General features: G+C 39.1%; 1 protein-coding gene across 2 annotated transcripts; it reads right to left on the bottom strand.

Moving 5' to 3' along the window:
- Positions 1–624: 624 nt before the first annotated feature.
- MIER3 (MIER family member 3) lies at positions 625–20,359 on the bottom strand. 2 transcript variants are annotated; one of them, XM_048291391.1, is made up of 13 exons: positions 20,228–20,359; positions 19,534–19,558; positions 17,169–17,314; positions 15,219–15,353; positions 13,686–13,806; positions 11,415–11,500; positions 11,153–11,225; positions 8,920–9,071; positions 8,367–8,448; positions 6,886–6,977; positions 4,927–5,054; positions 4,593–4,738; positions 625–4,511 (listed from the first exon to the last, which is right to left on the bottom strand). In XM_048291391.1, the coding sequence occupies exons 1-13, from the start codon at positions 20,234–20,236 to the stop codon at positions 4,054–4,056; spliced, it is 1,653 nt and encodes a 550-aa protein (XP_048147348.1). In that variant the 5' UTR covers positions 20,237–20,359; the 3' UTR covers positions 625–4,053. The 2 variants fall into 2 exon arrangements, with proteins under 2 accessions (XP_048147348.1, XP_048147346.1); XM_048291389.1 differs by having other exon boundaries at positions 6,886–6,980; positions 20,228–20,358.
- Between the last annotated feature and the right edge of the window lie 1,125 nt (positions 20,360–21,484).

Raw genomic sequence — 21,484 nt, 5'->3', positions numbered from 1 at the left:
AAAAATAGTAATTTCTTACCTGAAGATTTACTGTGCCAGCCGCTGTAAAAACAAGCATGCTGGGTCTAGGAAAGAACTCCACTAACTCCATCCGGCATTTGACAGAATTGATATGCAAGGTCTTACAGCTTTTCAGGGTCCAAGATTAAGGCTTGTTGTCTTGAAGGACAGGAGAATCAGGGCAAGAAGCATTTCAACATTAAGGCCTAAGCCAAGTAAAATTTTTGTATTCACAGCTGTAATCCAGTTTGACATGGATTTACGAATTTGGGCAAGTTTTATTCCCACACAGAACAGATACGTGTTCCTCACAGCTTACAGTGTAATCTGAACACTGGGTGACACTGCTGCAATGTGGTACTTTGAAGCTACATTTAAGTCCCATCTGAGATTTGCTGTACTTTAGCCATAATGTTTCAAAAGTCTGAGGAAAACCATTACTCAGTAGCTACCTGCATCACTGCATGCTGCATTTTTCACTCCTCTGTGCACCATCAGGTGTGTGGTAGCAAGTGCTTTGGTGGTACCCAGAGTTCTTAAAGTGCATTCAGAGTTGCTGCTATGTATCTCTGGAAATGAAGTAGCAAACACAGTGCAGATGCATGAAGAGCTTTACAAGTAAAGAAAGGTTTCCAGACATTTATTTCTGGAACTGTACACCAGGTATTAAAGTACAACAAATACAAAATAATGCTCAAAAAAATCAGTGTTTATGTACAAATATTAAAACCAATGCAACAACAGCGACTTCCTCTTGAACATCTGATACTAAAACATGTTCCGATTGTCACTTGATTTGTTGTTATGCACAGGGTAGTTACTTTGAACTGAGAATAATTGGAATCTCTGTTTTATTAGGAAGACTATAACCATTCCTACTTTATTGTACAATTGATAGCATCTTCCTCCTTCTTTCAATGAAAAATAGGAATAATAAAAATAGTAACCTTGTCATTATCTTACAAATCACTGTATTTCAAATCCCTGTCTGTAGACAATGTGCTTGTAATGCTGGGCCAATAGTGTCCCTGTTGGTCAGTTTATCCATTAGTTTACATTCAAAGTTGAAATACTCACTAGAGACTTTGGTAAAATTAAGTAGTATCACTGTGTCCTACTTGAACTGAAGTTTTCCTATATTTTTGACTCTCAGTTTCAATTGCACAATTCATTGACCTAATTGTACACAATTTCGTATTTTTCAAACAGTATTGTATTGTACATCCTTCAAGTAAATTCAGCAGTTTGACCATTCCAAGAGGAAGACTAAACACTTAAGAACCTAGCATGGGAAGATGACGTGTGACCAACTGTGGTATTGCTATAATCACAGCACCAGTTACACTTCTAAATGAATCTGCTACCCTCTTCAGATTCCCTGTACATAAAAAGGATACATTTACCAACACTGCAATTGCCCATTATGGATTTTTTGGTTTGTTTGTATGAAGAAAACGCATGGCAAAGGACAAAGAATTCATCACAGTTTGTTACAAGAATTGTGCTTCACCATGTAATAGCCAAAGCACTGTAATTTCCTCATATGGTTGCAATTCAGTTATCTCCATGCTGACTTTCAAAACACAATTCTTTTAATAAACAGTAACAAGTTCTCCATTTAAATGTTTAAACTGAGAGAAAAAAGTAAGTCCAGCTTTTTAAAGAAAAGTTCAATAAATAGCTATTTTACATGGATAAAGTCATAGTGGTACAAATTTATGAATGTCACATCAAGCATGCACAAAAATGTTACTATACACAGAAGTAGTCAGAAAATATTGAAAGAGATATCTAAAAAGATATGAAGCATTTACATATTTACGAAATCTTGCAAATTATTGCCTCATTTTAACATGGAATTAAAAGTAAACGATACCAGCTAGCTAGCCAACAGGCTAAATAAGATCAGCATTTATATTAGACTACCCAGAAATCATTTTTCTCTCATACTATTTTCTGAATTTTGGTCAAAGTCTTTATTAAATAACTAAAGTGTCCATTCAACTTGCTGACAACCCAAGCCTTAGACAAGTCTCTGCCTACATTAAGAGCCCAGCAATGCATAGATAAACTGAGTATATTACTGCATCAGCTAATGAAAATGGGCATGTTCATTTAAGTGCAACTGGTATAAGCATTCAGTCATCTTTGTATGATTTTTATACAGACCAGCCACTCACTGTAAACCCATAGATAAACTTGAATGTATAACAATGGAAGATTATGGCCAGAATTCTACAAAACTACTTGAAATGGGTTGATTCATAAACAAAAGAAACAAGGTACAAAGTTCAGCACAAAACACAGCAGTAAGAAGCTGAGAACTTGGCTAAAAATGTCAAGAATACAACACAGGGCCAAGGCTACCCGTTATTTACTGTGTACTTACTAAAGTTAAATATTTCAGATGTTTAAGTTAAGAACTGATTACAAAACTGTATCTACTTTTGTCCACTGTGCTAAACTAATTTGTTTTTAATATGGTAAATGTGCTATTGCATAAACACTTCAAAGCAATCTTCATTACAATGCTGTAAAGAAAACTCCATATACTGCATCTGAAAATCAGGATGTCAATGCAGTTCACAGTATGCATAATAAATACCCTCTTCCCTTTCAAATATTAAACTCACTACTTTCTAATTACTCAGCACAACCTTGAAGCAACTATTAAAAATATCAACAATGCAAACTTAATTGCTTGAATAATGAAAACAAATTAGTGGCAATTAAATTTGTAATACATCAAGTGCAAAGAAAAAGTATGGAGGCAAAGGGGTAATCCTACTGAAGTGAGGTTCAGGCTTTCATTAGAACACCCTGCAAGTTGTATGCTACAACATGTTACATGCCAACACTATGCTTGGTTCCTGCAGCAACTGGAACAAATGTTTGCAAGACAAATTTCCTGGATGGCTAAATTGCACTCAAGGTTCAAAATAAAAAAAATGTAATGCAGTTAAACACTTGCTTTTATGGGATGCATTTTTACTCATCCTTTCCTATTTGACCAAGGAAGTGAAGTGCCATTTTGAAGCCAACGACTTGCCAAATAAAATAAATGCAATCCACACTAAATAAGAACTTTCAAGCATGTACTTCAAGGTTCTACTATTACTATATAAACTAGATAGTCCCTCAGAACTGTAACACTTAGAACTGCAGTGCTCCAAACAACTTAAGATGTCTTCCAAATGTAGACTGTTTAGTGGTAAATCCTAAGGTGTGCAGACTGTAGCTTTATACATCAGCTGCCTTAGGACAGGTAAGGTACACGATTGCATTACTCTTCAAAATTGTGGACAAACCCCATCCAAATACAATATAGCCTGAAAGTTATGTGTTTAAGCCAATTAAGTTTAAAGTACACAGACATCTATGGCAGCATGATTACTTCTGTGTAAGGTAGCCATGACCTTTAATTTTGCAACAGCATTCAAGTGTAGATCTTCACTTTACTCATCTTAAGTCCCTTGTGCTAGCTTCCACCAACATGAATTTGCTATTTTGTAAACTGAAGTGCTCAAGTTTAGTATCACATGAGAGAAGGTTCCATTTAAAAAACATCCTTGTATGTTTGTGCAGTTTAAAGTAAAGAAACCCATCCCTGCCTTTATAAGGGGGGGAAAAAAAATGCTACATTGAGCAGGGATCAGGATTGGTACCTGTAAACATTGTTACTCCACTGCATCCATTACGGCAAAAGTAACTTAGACTAAAAAAGCCACTCCAATCTGTTCAGAACTTCTGTGCTGGTTTTGAAACGGTGGCCTTCGTCTACAGGCTTTAGAAAAAAAACTGAAGCAGAGCTTAAAGCTGCACCACAGAGTTCTCTTAGTCCCAAACTCTGCCACACATCCTATGACATTTCCACATTTATGGACTGAAAAAAGAAATTACTCTTGATAAATCAAGATATAGTTCTATACATACAAAGACATCACTGATGTCATAAAGTTCAAACTTCCAGTGAAAGACTAAGCAAACCTGATAGCTCCCATCAAGTTTACTACTACTGCATAAAGTACCCACTGTTTGTTTAAGTTTCCACAGTCATTCTGAGTGAAGGGCAGCATGTTGGTGGAGAGTGTGGGTACTGATAAAACCATTTGTCTCATTTGCAGATAGACTGCTGAAGTCAGCCACTGAAACAGCCATTTTGGCACTGGTAATGTGGTGTGTGTGGTTTTCGAAGTCCACACCAAGGTTATTTACAGAGACATCATTCATAAAAGATTCTGGGACAGCAATCCCCATTTTCAATCTCTTCGCAGGTCTTTCTGCCTCCTCACTGCACATGTTCATTTGGTTTAGCTCTGAATGATAAAAGCCAGTCTCAAATAAATTAAAACAATCACTTTCACCATTGCTAGGCAAGTTAAGTAATTCTTCTGTTCCAACAGGCACATGATTAACTGGTGCTCGGGGTAAGCTGTCCATGGGAGGGAAGGCGTCATCCAGGCAGTTCACGTCTGAAGTGTGGCAGACTGTAGCTACACTGTTGGTCAGTGCTGGAAAACAGATGAACACAAATGCAAATGAAATAGTTGTTTGTGTAGTTCCAACCAAGATATTTTTTTTTCTTGATTTACCTGTCAACTCATTGGCAGTGATAGAGTTCAGAATGCTTAGCTGTTGATCAGGAATGCTTTCTGTTCGACTATTAGATGTTAAGGCTGAAGAATGCACTGCTCCACCAAGGGATTCTGCTTCATCTACCAAACGATCCATGTAGTCCCTAAAAGAATATTGCATCCATCAGGTATTATATAACTGGAAAACAAAAGCTATAAATGATGATAGGTTTAATTTCAGTTGCCATAGCCACTGAAGCTTTACACTGCAATGACATAAGAGGGGTGGGGGGGATGTCTTCTACATTTCTGATTTGCAACAGAAAACCCATTCCAAGAACATTTTACTTACGTAACTCCTGGATGATGGTTATATTTCTTCTTTCCAAATCTTGTTTGCTGAGCAAAGTAATCATAACGTTCTGACTTCTTCCACATGTAGTAGAAAGCCACACACTCAGCAACTGTTCTGGTTCTTACCTAAAGGGCAACAAGAATAATTTATAAGATTAATGCAAAGACTTGTCATCTTCCCAGTTCCCAATCCTGCAATATTGTTAGTTCTAATCGTTCTGGAACAAACCTTTGCAGACTTCAAACAGCCCTACTGTTTCAAGTATTACATTTGTTCTACTCTACATGTTATTAGATTTTTTTTCAAACTAGATTGAAACTCTAACTACATCTGAAGTACTTATATATACAAAAACATTTTTTAAACTGCAAGATATGCCCTCCCTTAGGATGGCAAAAGCTGAGCAAATTAATGACCTAAGAGAAGTGAAGCATAGAAGACTGTGGGTACGTATTCCTTTGGGGAAAGCCCAGAACCATGTAGGCTCTGGCAACAGAGAGCTGTCAAATCATGACAGCAATTGCTTAAACAAAATAAAACTGTGGTCTTGTTGAGAAGGTATAGAGGACTGAAAAGACTCATTTTGATCTATGTTAACTGTTTGTCTCTTTCCCCAAAATGGAGGTTGCTATGTGAAGTCAGATTCTTGGAGAAAAAGTCATTATTTCTATTTATATTCACTTTTTGATGCAGAAACACTTCACATCATCATCACATCACCCACAGTTCCAGCTTTACAACTATAATATACAACTCTAATACAATCTGGCAGTAAAATATATTTGAGCTTTCTCAAACATACAGAAACATCAGTGGCGAATCCAAAATGCCTTGGGTGCAGTAGTAAACCTTGCTAGTTTAGGCACAGACATACCAGGCAGGGGAGGAAATTAACAGGTGTCCACATGCATAAAGTCCCAGTTAACAAAGCTTTGCAGTGCAGTGATAAGGAAACACATCTCGTTAAGCTCCTCCACCCTCTTAATCTTTTCTAGCTGATACCTGCTGTACTCAAGTGACGTTACCTTATGCTGGATCCCAGAACCTTCCCTAAACTTTCTGGCCTTTTACCTGGGAAAAAAATCCAGGAGATTTCTTAGACAAATTCTGGTCCATAGTGACACATGTGTTTTGTTCCGTGTTGGAAAATATAATTTAATCTCTGATGCATTAATTTTTATTTGTAAAGTCCATTTAAAATCTGAACCACCCAAATTACTTAGGATAGGTTAAACCAGGTAGTGGGCAAGACCAGCAGACAGTTGTTGAAGAGCAACCACAACCCTATAAAGTTTACCTGAAATGCAATAAAAACAAGCAGACTCCTAAAGAAAAAACCCCTTCAATGTAGTATCAAAAGCATAAAGGAGGTAGACAGGAAATTTGGAAACACTGATATTGTCAACTGCTCTTTTTTGACAACAAAAAATTTAAAAAAGCTCTATTCTTCAGGCACAGAAGAGTCAATCAGAAGCAATCCAGACCAAGATTAGAACTCCTTTTTGGCTCAGAAAAGAGAGTAAGTATTATGGATGACTCCACTTTATGAAAACACAGAGCTCAGCCTGATTCTGTAAACTTGCACCTTCCTGGTGGCAAAATAAATTAGGCAAACATGCATTCTCCCCTCCTACAGCCACGGTATAGAAATACTATTCCCTTTCAGGAAAGGCACGAATTTAAGTTGAATTGTAATGCACATGCATAAATATAAGTAATGTTAACATAAGTTGATTTCAGAGATAATATATTGACCCATCTTGCAATGCCTAATATTTCCAGTGACATTTGGAAATATTAATGCAGGGAAAGGAAAAATTAGTTCAAAAATGCCAAATTTATTTTAATATGCTTCTTTTTCCCTCTTTTGTACGGCTTCTGACAAAGAGATTGCCTTCATGTAGTTTCAGTATCATACCATTTACCAACTCTTCCATTTAACTGTAAAATACTAACCTTGTTTTTCTGTATGAGATGAAAGTCTTTTCCATACATCAGAAGTGCATTTTCAAAGCTTCTGCATTCTTCTTCTGTCCATGCTGTCATCTCTTCTAGAAAATTATAAAAGTAGCATGAGAAACTTGATTTCACTCACTAACCTCTGACAAAGAATAAAATTTTTGTTCCTAATGGACGAATATCCAAATGCATTTAAAAAAAAAAAAAAAAAGGAATTCAGTTATGTAGATTCATGTTATTTCCCCTACTGAGAAGCTATCCTACCTGAAATCTAACATTCTTCTTTACAAAGAATCATCTAGAAGAGCTTGATTTCTGAAATCTTTCATCCTTGAGGGCAAAGGTTATTTGAAAGGTTTATTGTTTTTAGTAAGTTTGTCATCAAAAAATAGTGTTCGATAATATCACTGAGGTGGTGTGATAATTTTTCTCAATATTTGTTACACAGGATACAAAGAACAGTGGTTGTTGGAAAAAGGAGCGAAGGAAGCCTGAGAGAGCTCAGCCCTGCTGTGCAAACCACAGGAACAGCGCTAGGCCCACACCCTCTAAGGCACTCAGGAGCCTAGGCCATGTCTGACCCAGGAGCCAGCTACCAGCCTGAGTGCCAGCCTTGGTGCACGCACTGTAAATCACAGTTGAGAAACAGGATGGGGTGAACTGTCATCAAAAGGACAATTCCAACCTGACACAGCAAGTGGAGGGATGCAGCATGAAACAAGACTCCCCAGAACATACAACATCCTACCTGATCTTATAAACCCCCGGGTGAGGTAGTGGACTCCTGGAAAAGGTGTAAAAGGTGTCAGCACTGAGCCTAGGTCAGGCAGCCATACAGGACAAACTGACTGAGACTATACTTAACGTGATCCAGCCAAAAATAAAGAACAAAGAACCATCTTTGTTAAATGACAGACTCTGGTTTTCATTTAAGGGATTAATAAATAATAGGGACAAACAAGATGGAAGCCTATTTTCCAAGGAGACTCAAGCAAAGCTCTCCATGCCCTATGGAACTGTACAATAGAATCCATTTAGGATTGGCACAACACAAATGTTAGCACAGAGAGGAATGGAGTGGGGCTTATTTATGTACCCAGCTGTGTCCTCCTGATTTTGGTACAAATGTCATCAGACTGTAATCAATCATAATCGCGAAGAGATACTACACAGTGGGTGAGAACTGCTTTATGGGAGCAGAACCGCATCTCTCCCCACCCCTCTCCTCAACCTGTTTCAGTGTTACAACAGCGGTGGAGGAAAGAAAGGAAGGTCAAAAGCAACCCCCTCAGCCTTTCTACCAACTGCAAACTTCTGCAGCAGAACTTCCAGCTGGCTGACTGTCAGATTATATCTAATTTGTGCTAAAGTCATCAGGACAGGGATGTGCTTGATAATCTGATTCCTACTCAAGGATTTTCCATGAAACCTTTTTTTTTTGGAAACACACTTTACTGACAAACCAGGTATTCTCTTACCCTGAGATGCCTTTCCATTTGAGCAGTATCTCTCAATTGCTTCTTTAACATTATGGCTACTTTTAAGAAGTTCATACAGCGCCTATAAAATAGGAAAAGTTTTTAGAAAGAGTCAGAGTTTTCTAATATCCAATACGGACCTCCAAAATCAGTGTTCCAGTAAACATATCTAATGCAAAAAAAAAAAAAAAAAAAAAAGAGGATTTATCTTTACACATGATGAAAATTTAAAAGTAACAACCCAAACCACCCAAAAGTTGAGGCAAGATTTAATTTAAAAAAATGTAAAACATTATATGCAATTATTAAAAAGGCTGGATTTGTCAACAGTATGACAATCAGAAACATCACAGATCACAACACTGCCAACATTCAAATACTCAAGATTTTTAAGCATGTGCTTAAAAATTTTAAGTAAGATCTTGATCCAATAATATCCGACTAAGGAATGAAGAAATTGAGTAGTGGTGCCTTTATAATGCAAGGCAGAGAAAGAGACCACATGTTAATTACCAAGTGCTGTGTCACAAATGGAACAGGATATAAAACCTACTTGTTCATTGTCCCGTGTATGTAGTCCTTCAGGAATTCTGCCAATCATTTTTTCATTTCCTGTTCTTAAGGAGATTTCAAAAAGGTATTCTTTAACTTTACTTTCTGAGATCACATCGGGTTTCCAAAGTAAATGGTCTTCATTTTCATAAACTGATAAAACAGAAATCCATTAATGCCAATTATAACATTTTTAAGGCTGTAGCATTAAAAGCTATTTCACAAATACAAAGACCAGTAAAAAAGAAGTAATCAAATCACACCACTTTTAAACTGCAGATCACTTCAGCTATTTAGTAATTTTCAACTAAAATTTGCCAAAAACTATAAATTATTATATGGCAATGTGGTGATTTGTTTTTCCATTCATTAGCAACTGAATGCTGTTGAGAACTTGGTATGTTGAATGCTTTGAAGTGATTAGGGTGTACTGTCCTCCACAATACACTGAAATGATGTCTGCAACTCTCAGATAGTTAATTTCAAGGATGATATATTGAAAGTGCACAAGAGTTGACCTGAACCTTTGTCAGTCTGTGCATATATTTCAATAGTAGATCAAACTGTAAATCCTTTCCTCTGATCAACAGATGTGATTACCACTGCACATCTTCATGTAGTCTCTTGGCAATAGAGAATTTGAGTTACTTAATTCAAACACAGAGTCATAATGGCTGTTACAGCAGAAAAGAAGGAGATGCTCAAAGCTCTCCTAAAACTGCAGGAAACAACATTAGGCTAACATGAGGAATAGAATGAGACCTCTGAAACTTCTTTTACAGCTTAACAACATGGAAAGCTTTCAGACAGACATGTTACAAGTGTAAAATTTATAGGAGAGCAAAACTGCTTTCTAGCACAATTCTGGTAGCTGGGACTACATAGCATAAATGTAAGCCCCTGTTTGCCGTAACTAGCTTTTCAGGGAGTACAGAAAAGGCTTTCATAGAATCCTCCACCCCTACAACCAAGCCCAACCTTTCAGAGTGCCACTGACACTCCTCTTCAGCTTTGTTTATCAACCAAGACCACACAATGCTTTTTGCTGGAGTCCATGACGCAAAAGATGCTCCTTGAGCCCTCTCAGCTGGGAGCTACCCCTTTGCTCTCGGCCATGCTATCAGACTTTCACTGGTTCTCTCTACTACCAGTTCATTACAGAGAAAATTATCAGATTAACCCCTCCTTGGTCATCCTCTGGTTATTAGCACTTCCTTAGTTCATGGCTGAGGAGAAGTCAAGATGTGGAAGTAGTAAAAGAATCACCCACATAAATCCAGTCCTTACTCCTCCATTTCTTGGAACCCATTAGCATCATGCTTGAATCTTAAAAAATTGGAGGCTCTCCTAGATCTTAAGCAACACAGGAGATGTTCGCTTCCTAACATTTCCAGCTCCATCCCTACCAAACATTCTTCTTCTCTATTGTAAAGGACTTCTCCTCAAAAGAGCAGGTGGCGATGTTGAAAAGACTCAATTCACTCAAATAATATTCCCATTAAATGTTACAGTAACAGAACACAAGCACCTTAGAGAATATCAAAAATTTACAGGAAAAAACCCAGAATGCCCTTCATTTATTATTATATCGCCCTACCCATTTCTTAATTTCATAGCTTTTCCACCGATGAGCAAATTTTTTTGCATTATTTGCCTTTTTAATTCCATGACTATATGCTGGTTTCTAAAGAAACAAAATAAAACTCAACTAAATAAAGCTCTTTTTTCCACTCTAGCACAACTGCAGTTTTTAACCTAAATTTGCACAGGAGACAGTATATCAGGACCTATACAAGGAAATTTAAAATAGCTTATTGCTTTGTTTTCCATATTAATTTTGTAACTCACATGATTTTACCTGCCAAAAAAAACAACCAAGGAAAAAGGCTGTTTTGAACATCTTCGGTGTAAATTAAGTTACATGCTCATAGACTAGCTATGATTCTCCAATGACGGACTCCCTTCTTGACCTACAGTTGGTTGCCTCCTAATACTACTGGATACTTCAGAATTAACCCTCCTTTTGTCTTAAGAATGTCCTCTCCAAGTTGAAGAGACACATTTCTGAGATTTAAGTATATAGTTGTGCTACTTCAATTTTCTAGTGCCTTATTTTTAATGGTCTCTGAGACTTTAGATAGGGAATTGAATTGACCTTACAAATTTAAATAACATTTTTCCATCAAGTGCTATGTATAAACATAAAATAAGAAGTAAAAGTTAGAAGAACTTACCCTTTTCATCATCTCTGCATCTGCCAAGGTAAGCTGGAATTTCAGCCTGGTATTGTGAACCAACCATTATTTCCTGAAAATGTAATAAAAATGAAGAGAGAAAGTTATTAACAATATTTTGTGTATGGAAGTATTAAAAAATGTCATTAACCTGGCACGTGACATAACTCCGAATGAAGGTGCCATTTTAGATACATACTAAAAATCTTAATGGATTTTTCTTAACACCAAAGTTTTAACTTTTAAAAAATATAATTATTACCTTCCTCAAATCTTCAGATGAATTACCATTGTCTGCCTCTACATCTTCACCATCAGATTCCTTATCTCCATCGTAAGTGGTGTTTGCTTCAGACACAAAAAAGTTTGCTTTTAGCTATGAAAAATTTTCTGTTCAAGCACAGAACTACAAGATATCATTTACTTCTGAAAGGAGCACCTGCTCTTACTCAGGGAGACACTTATTGTGTCTATTGATCCACATTTTTATCAAAAAAACCAAACTAGAATGAAGTCAGAACGCACTGATACTTGTATACTGCAGAACTGAAACATTTCTCATCATTGTAAATGACACAATCTACTGTATTTCCAACAGTCAAATGGAAATGAGACAATTTTTTTTTTGTTGATTTTCTCAATAAAAGCTTATATCTAGAGAAAAACCAGACAACTTCCAGGGCTATGACATAGCCTCAGGTTAATCACAAAGAGAGTAAAGTTGAAGGCATGCCTTTATTACCTATTAAAACCTTTCATCAGAAGTTTTAATGGGCATTCAAAACATTCCTTTAAACCAGGCTGCCTTAGCACGCAATGAAGATACAGGAGAGACACACAAAATGGAATAAGTAAAAGACAGCAAAAGACTGCTTATTCCTCTTTAATCTTTTTTTTTCCCTTCCCTTAGGAAGAAATACAGCAGAGCCCTCCAAACAGCGCAAATACGTTACTCCACAGAGTAACTCATATTTTAGAATCTGGAACGCTATGGTATTGGGTTCTGAACCAGTTCTGTTTTTATAGTTGTATAATCCCCAGCAGAATGATTACAGCTATTTTGTATTCTCCAACATCAGAAAAAAATATAAACTGGGCTGAAATATCAACTTCATCACAACTAAAACGTCATGAACATCAGAGACAATAGCCAAGACTGCATGGACTGAGGCTCTTCTTCTGTAGTCATTACTAAAATCACCAATCTCTCTCTTTGGTTTTACAAGTAGCAAGCAAGGAGCTAACCTGAATGAATGGAACAATATGCCTAGACAATCACAGGCAATTATTTTGCCCAATTAATGTAAACTTAGCAAAACAGTCTATGTTATGTATTAGATATGCATATCTTAAAACTTATGTTATCTTAGAATCTGGGAGACGGACAGAGACCAGAAAAAAGATGGGACTGCCAAAAGCACAGAGAACTGACATCTCCTTCCCTGAAATGGTGGATATTTGATTTTAAAATGTCTGGCTTAATGTTCTAACAAAGTAACATTTTTAAAGAAAACCATGACAGCTGAGAACAAAGATGACTGCTTCTTAATCCTCAGTACAGATGAGGAGCTGAGAACTTTTTTGTAGGAAGCTGCCACATTTAAAATGTCGTATTTCTTAACAGTTCACAAGTGCCAGCATGTTTTGAAGTTTGTTTAACTGAAAAAGGGGCATTATAATTGTTAAGTTTTTTGTATCTCTCTTTCAATACAAATGTCTTGCATTTATCAGACAGCAGCATGCAAAGGGCTATGACTGCTGGTGACTGAGGCAGCACTTTCCCTTTATCCCCCCCTCCTCTAGAGGAATGAAATCCCCCATGGAATACCTTAAGATACTTGCCAAATTAAAACTGTGATAAAAGTCTTCCACACTGCTCTAACTCTAGGACACCAGTGAACAAATGAGATGCAACAGGCAATCAGGAATATCTCATCCAGGTTGGATAACCGAACCACTGGTTCTCAGATCTTTCCCATCATAGCTCCATGGATAGTGAAATTTTGGTGGTCATGGGTTTACAGGCCCCATCCCATATAAAACTACTTTGGCTCACCCCATGAAGTCCTATGGAAAAGTGTTGAATGTGTGAAGGGAAATAATCACAAAGACACTGCGTCCCAGTTCACATCCACAGGCTGCACGGAGAAGTCACTGGCTTAAAAGCAGCAGCAAAAATTTTAGTAGAGAAACACTAATTTAAAAGAATGGGTTACATATTCATATAATTCACTAACATATTGAAAATCACGATGGGTGTTCCTCAATACTGTACTAACTACTGATTATGAAGTCATTGTATTTATAGAGAAATTAATTTTACTTGTGCTTTGAGCACAGAACCAAATATTAGTCTTTTAAGTAATCAATAATACCAACCCAAAGGCAATGTTCATGTACAACATCCTGCAAAGCACTGTTTCTCAACTCCTGGTACAGTGAGCATTACTCCTCAATTTTGGTGTTTTAAGATATGAAGCTATATATAACGCTATGACTTTTTTGAGTACTATTACAAAATCAGGTTTCCTACATCTTAATGGCCGAGGAAAGAAGTCAGTAGCCTCATGTGAAGTAACTGATGGTGTCAAGTCATCAGCAGAGGACTGTGTTTCTTCATCATCACCCGACAAGAGGTCTTTAGCGATTTCCTCCTGTATCATTAAAATAAAATAATAAAACCTCAGAGTGACTATAGACTGGTAAGCATTTAGATTCAGCCAACTGTAAACCTCATTAATTAAAATGAGTTACCTTACCATAAGCAAATTTAGCTGACCGTACTCCCTTAATTAAAAAGCTAGTATGCCCCTACTAACTCTAAGAATATAACCATTCATTTCAGAGTCAAACATAGAGGTTCATTCCCCCTCTGTCTCCTATCAAAACCGATGCACAAGAACTAACTTTTGTAAGCATCAATCCCAGATGTTCCTCCAATTGCTTGCTGTAAAAAACACCAATGGAAACTGCCTCACATATTTAGTATTCTGTCATTCTTTGCATCACAGATATACTGAAGCTTTAGAAGCCTACTGCCCCCTAAACTCTGGGGAAAAAGCCAACCAAACCAAAAAAATCCCAGCCAGGTTTTTTGTAGACTTTTGCTGAGAGGAATAGTTCCAAATAATAGACAACTTTCCAAAACACAAAAAAATCTGATGTTTTTGTAGGTTAAAGAAATGATATTAAGAAAGAAAAAGCACACTGCGTCCACTAGCAGACATATTTGAACCCCTCTGACTGAGATTTGGAAGGGAAAGAACTGTATTAGACAACAAGCCAACTACATTTTTGTAGCCTCAACACAATCGTGAATCCTAATGAGAATCAGATGTGCAGAGCCATCATTATACCCTTCTTTCTGTGGAGTTTACCATTACATCATACAGGAAAAATAAAAGACATATACTTACTACTTGCATACTTTCTAAGCTCAACTACAAGCTGCATGTGCTTTGTAGCAAAAATCAGAATACAATCTCAGAATTTAAAGTTAACTTGCAAACCACAAAAGCTGAAGTTTCAGGTTTTTATATCAGCAGTGCAACACATATAGTCACTGCACATAAAACAACCTCTCTCTCATTCCTCAAAGCTGAGACCTTCCTAAATGATATGCATTTGAAAATAAAATTACAAAGCAATCAAGAGTGCATTTTCAAGTTATTTTCATACCATTTTGGTACTTGATATGTGGTGGAAGTCGAAGTTATTTCTGGACATCGCATACATTATCGAAAAATCCCACTTCTTAACTAAAAAAAAACCCCAAAACAACTAACAAACCTCATACTTAAACGTTCTTTGCATGTGTTTTAGAAGAACTGTTGACATCCTGATTTTTCTTTTGTACTAATATAGTAACACTGAAGTTGCTATACATTTGAAACTGTCATTATTAGAACTAGATGCCCAATATCCATGAAAAGGTAGGATCCCAGAGAATATATATCAAATATAACAACAGACGTATTTTGTAACATCAAGAGATAATGACACATAATTTAAGGCCACCGAGATTTCTGCTTTTAAACAATTCAGGTAAAAATGGTTCTGGACTTACTTTATCTAGAGTCATATCTGGAAGTTCATCTGCAAGTTCACTTGGAGAGCTATTCGCACTGGAACCAGGCATAACTGGAATTGTGGGTTCATAGCCATAGAATGCTAGTAAATCTTCCAGTGGCATGTTTCCTTCCTAATACAATAAGAATTACAACATTTCAACACTACAGCCAATTACTTGTAAATAGGTCAGGCATAAGAAGGTAAGACATATTCTGAAGAACAGAAATAAAAACCAAAGAAAAACTCAACTGAAAGCAGGAATGATTAAAGGTTTAAGATACGGTGATTCTTTGATAACAGCAATTTATAAACATGTCTCTTGGCGTATAGTGAAGTCCTGTCAAGCTATTGGGGAAAACATTTTACTGGATGAAACTAAAGAGTAAGTATTAAAAATTTGCTCCCTGTCTGATGTAGAACATGATTTGTCAATATTTCTTCAAGAGAAATACAGAAAACCCTGAAGACTTTATTCCTACATAGCTACAGCTGCACACGTGAAAACCCCCACAAAGTAAACCAATATAGCAACTTTAAAGCCCTTCTTTTCATCTCCTGCACAATGTATTTTATATTAACCATTGACAAGGTAAGAGAAGAAAGACAGCCAAGAGAAGGCAAAAATCAAGAGAAAGGCTTGATTTTTAACTTGTCTTTTCCAATAGCTTTTGATCAAGTCATTCTAGTAACTATCATCATACTTACATCCTAATACAATAAATAAAACAAAAAACAGTGAAGTTTTTTTGTAGTTACCTGGTTCAAGACATCAAAGTATTAAAAATATTTTCAAATATTTATACCTTTGAAAGTTATAACTCTAAAAATTTACTGCTGAACTCATACACTGATTAAATTGCTTTTTTTTCTTTAGTCAGGCAAGGTCTTAGTCCTGTGAAGACTTTTCACAATGGGTAAATGGAAACTCATGTCCAAGTCTTTCCAGGATCAGGAACTAAAGTAATAAACTGTTTAAGACGTGTGTCTCTCAGTTCTTCTTTCTTCTATCATAGAAGCAGTAAGAGAACTTTGTGGAGTAACAACTCCACTTTAACCATCAGACCTCGCAAACTCCTTCACTACTATAACAGCAAACTCAATCAGCAAAAATGTAATTGTAAAGGCAGTAAGGCAAAAAAACCCCAGGAGTATAAGCACTGTCAACTCCACATTTAGAAAATCTGTTTTTACATGGACTACATAAACACAGCCTTGTATTTGATGCTAAAAATCAGTTTTTTCGAAGTCTGTTGACCAAAACCTGCAGTTATGCTGAGTGGTGTAAGTGGGTCACCAAACAGTAATGCAAAGAGCACCAATTTGTGGGTGTTCAGCACTCAGCAGGCACTGAGAATGGGTGATGCACTGCCATGGATGAACAAGAGGTGTAAATATGAAAAACTTATGAAGAAGATAAAAGGGAACAGGAAAAGCCAAAGAGCACACTGATCATTTTGTACATCCACTGAATGCTAAACTGATGAAACTAAGACACAGAAATATCATTTATATAGCAAATTATTGTGACCCATCATGCCTAAACCAGGATTGCTTGTCTGCATATTGGAAAAGTAAAACCTGACCAACATAATGAAATGCAGCTAGATGTCACTTTAATAGTACGTATATTGTACAGTTTCAACATACAAGTGATCTTAGATGACAGGACTCTAAAACCTGCGTCAGTGATTTCTCTACCAAAGCAAATGTGGTACTAAATAAAAAAAAAAATATGAGTACTAATACCTTTGAGAAGGTAAGTTCAGCCTTTTCTGTGAGGATACACTGCTACATCTACATCCTAACCTGACTTTCTTTTAAACAAGCTGCAAAAGTATTTTTGCAGAAAACAGCACTATACAATACAAACTGAAGGACAGGTTGAATGTTCTTTTCACTAGAAAAGTTACAATATATATTTCACAAGGGACAGAGTCACTCTTACCTTTTCTAAATCTTCAATTTCAGAGCTGAAATTTTTGCTTTCTTCCATCATTTCCTCCTCTTCGAGAGTTCGCTCATCATCATAATCGTGTACCAGCATTTCAGCAGATGGGTCAAAGTCATGATCCTCAGATGATAAAGAGCCAACTATCAAAAAAAAACCTTAATTTGAGAAATTTTTTCCCTATACCATCATACGAAATTAAATCCCAGTAAAAAAAGTTGCATGAATTCTTTTACCAACAGGGTGACAGCTCTCAGTGGAGTAACAAATTTGTAAGTACTTCACAAATTCAACTGCTTTAGCTGACCTTCCCTTTTCATATTTTTAAGTAATAAGCATAATTTAAGCATAATAATAAAATTACAGTTTTCTCTCTTTCTACAAACAGAATACGAGGGAGAAGCACCTAAACAAGTAAAACAAAGTTTCAGGCAGTACAATCCCAAACTAATATTATACTGAATAAAAGTTTGCTCAAAACACCCTTGAAATCATCATTAAGATACAAAGCACACACATCACAAGATATCAGAAGCTGGAAGACTGTGATCTATAGACTCTGATTTTATTGATGTGATTTATATGGTAACAAGCATAGTTTTTCACTGGCAAACAGGTAACTTAGGTTATGAATTCACATCCTACTAACAGCAAAATAAAGTGAGACTCGCTTCCAATTGCTTTAGCCTGACAAACGGATCTTCGAATAAAATTAATTTGTAGTACTTGATCTAGAAGAAAAAGCACAGCAGAGTTTCAAGAAATATTATGGAAAATACACCAAAAATAACAAAATGCTTCTAATGGAACATATTAATTAACAAGACAGTGTAACAGGTCTGTGGTCCAACAGACACTTTTTCATTACTGAAGATGATACTCAAAAGTCATCAAAAAAGTACTGTTATTTTAAATGCACTTTGTAATTTCAAAGATTATCATTAGATTCAACAAGTTTTGAAGATGAAAATATTCTTCACCAGTAGTCAGTGTTCTACAGCAAAGAATCACCAAATTACAGGGTTGCTTTGCTCTTTAATGTTCATTTTTTTATGGCTTTCAGGTTGGAGAAAAAAGACAGATTAGGATAATCCTCTTTCACTTCTGGTTTCCCCTTACATACTAGTCCTCTGTTGCAATCCTTAGCTTTCAAGCATCAATGAAAAGGTTTATCAAGAATTATTTCTATCAAGGAACTTCTTCAAAAGTGTTGAAGGAAATAGCTACAAATTTTCAACCCTCTTCAAAAAATACTACAGTATTCCTCTCTGCACTGCTTTCAGCCTTGAAAGAGACAGCTGTATATACCAACACTTCTGAACCTTACGGAATGCAATTTTTCATCATTTATGGTAAATGTTCATTCTGTACATGCAAGTAATTGAACTTTGTTTAGCTTGCTTAAGACAAAGCAAGCAAAGTAAAGTCAAAGTTTGTACTATCATACTGCAGAGAAACACTCAGGCCAAAAGTGTTTTTTCACATGCTATTCATATTACGGTCTCATAGAACTTTCAGAAATCAATGCCGTCAATGCTACTACAGTTCCAATAACGATATTATGTGTTTAATTCTCCTGCTGCTGGCCATCACATCCTGCTCAAGCTCTAAGAAAGCATCAACTGCCTTAATGTAACATGTATTTATAAGGGTGTGCTCAAGATTACTGATAGTAATTGCTTTTCTAACTAGTTTTCCATTTAACTCAAGGGGAAGTTCTGTTCCACAGATTTTACATTAAAAAGTTCCACTTCTCCTGTAGTTCTGAATGTTCAATACTCCATTTAAAATATTTAAAACTATACTGAAAAATACAAGTTCAAGAAGTTCCATAGTAGTTAAAGATTATGACAAACACTGCAGAATGCATTTGCATAGAAGCAAATATGTTCCCCAAATATTTGAGAATAGTTTGGCTGATGTTAACGATGCTTGGTTGGATATAATGTGTTCCAAAGAACCTTAACAGTATTTAGTTACAGCCATAAAAATTACTTGTTCTGATTTTAAACATTTTCTTTTACTACCAAGAAGTCAAAAATTTAGACAAGCCTGTTCTTAGCAGCAGCAAGAGAAGCTGTCTCTCTCCAGGCCATATGGCTTTACTGAGATGCTGTATTAAAAGTGCTAAAAACTTTGATTTCATTTTTGGTTCTGAGCAGTCAATTTCTAACTGCAACTGGACTTAAGTGAAGGATTCCGCAGCGCGCATCTCCTCTTAAAAACCTGGCAGGCGGTTAACAGCGTGCACACGAAGCCTTAGGAAAGCTACGAGGGGATAAATTTGGGAAGGAGCAGCAAGGAGAGAGCGGCGTGCGGGCGACAAGCCGGGTGCCGATGCAGGAGGTGGGCGAGGACGAACCTGGGCTCGAACTCCCAAAGGAAGCCTGCAGGGAAAAGAGAGCGAGCTGAGAGCGGGCGAGCTGAGAGCGGGCTCCCTGCGGCCCGGCAGCAAGCAGGGCTCTTCATTTCACGCAGCCGTCGGAGCTGCCCCGCTTCCCCGCCGCCCCGCTTTCCCCCGCTCCCCTCCAGCCTCAGCCCCAGCGTCCCGCCCTGTTGGCCGCTCCATCCCGCTCACCCTCGCCCATCCCTCCTTCCCTCGCTCCCGCCTGCCGCTCTCCATCCCTCCGCCTCCCCTGGCATAAGGCCCCCCCAGGGGCCGCGCCAGGCCCGGCCGTCGCTCCCGCTCCCTCCGGCCCCGGCCGGGCGGGACGTGACACGAACCGGACCGGCCGCTGCCTCCTCCCCCGCTCCCAGCCCGGGGCTCGCTCCTTCTCCCTCCCTCCGGGCGGTTCTCCGTGGCCCGCGCCGCAGCGGCGACACCGCCGGCCCGTCCCGCGGCCCCTCCGCCGCCCGCGGGCCGCGCACCGGCACCGCGCCCGCCCCGCGGCCTGGTCGCGCAGGCTCCGCCGCCCCGGCCCCGCCGCCCCGTCAGTCCCGCCGCGCCGCCGCGGGGGCGCCTCCCGGGGGTGCCGGGGCGGCGCGGGGGCGCTGCGGGCGCGGGGCTCCGCGGGGCGCCGGGCGAGCCCCGCGCCCGGCCCGCTCTGCCCGCTCACCTCCGCCATATTGGGACGATGGGGCCGAGCGGCGACGCCGCGCCGAGTGCCCGGATGGCGCCGTGAGCCAATGGCGGCCACGGGCCCGCCGGACCGTCCGTGCGGGCGCGGGGGGACCGCGACGGGCCGGGCCGGGACGGGCCGGGCGGGGCGGCGGAGGCGGGGCAGGGAGCACCGGGACCCGCCGGGACCCTCCTCTGGCGGCGCCGCCCCGGCCGGCGACGGCGCTCGGCCCGCCCCGGCCCGGCCCCGCCCGGAGAGGGCGCCCGCCCTTACCGGCGGGGCTGCTGCTGGGGCAGCCAGCGGGGCACTCGGGGCCGGCGGGGACCGGGTGACTCGGACACCCAGGGCTGGGAGTGTCGAGCTGGAGCGGACCAGGCCGCGTCACCTCGGTACCGGGTGCTGGTGTGCAGGAGAGCTGGTGGTTACACTGACCCCACGCCCGAAGTGTCAGGGACATGAAACAAAACTCCGAAGCCTTCAGCCTTTCTGGTGTGCGTTGTCTGCTTTGGCAAATAGAAAGTAAAATTTACTTTGTAGTGTTTTTATCTGAAACGTGCCATGTCTGTTATGTGCAAGTTACATCTACTCCGTTTTACAAAATCAAAGAATCGTTAGGGTTGGAAAGGACCTCAGGAGATCCCCTCGTCCAAACCCCTGCCACAGGAACACATCCAGGTGGGTGTTCAATGTCTCAGGAGAGGGAGACTCCATGACTTCCCTGGGCAGCCCGTTCCAGTGCACTGCCACCCTCAATGTAAAGTTCTTCCTCATGTTTAGGTGGAACTTTTTTGTTTTAATTTATGGTCATTGCATCTCATCCTGTTGCTGGGCACCACTGAAAAGAGTCTAGCACCATCCTGTTGGCACCTGCGTTTGAAGTACTGATACGCATCAATGAGATGTCCTCTCAGGCTTCTCTAGACCAAACAGGCCCAGCTCCTGTAGTCTCTCTTTATAAAACAGGTGCTTCAGACCCCTCATCTTTGTTGCCCTCCACTGGACTGTCTCTGGTACTCCTTGTCTTTCTTGAACTGAGGAGCCCAGAACTGGACACTGTACTCCAGATGTGGCCTCACCAGGGCCAAGTAGAGGGAGAGGATCAACCTCTCTTGACCTGCTGGCCACACTCTTCCAGGCCTCTTAGTGGCATTTTTTGTTCCTCTACACATTAAGTTGGATTGGGCTGGTTTTAGCTTGATTCCTTAATCCCAGGCTATAAAGACTGATCCGTCTAATTCTAGATTCACAGGTTTC

This window comes from Corvus hawaiiensis, chromosome Z (assembly GCF_020740725.1).
Source record: "Corvus hawaiiensis isolate bCorHaw1 chromosome Z, bCorHaw1.pri.cur, whole genome shotgun sequence".
Taxonomy (NCBI): domain Eukaryota; kingdom Metazoa; phylum Chordata; class Aves; order Passeriformes; family Corvidae; genus Corvus; species Corvus hawaiiensis.
The sequence above is the reverse complement of the archived record's forward strand: the minus strand, read 5'-3'. Positions and strand labels throughout refer to the sequence as shown.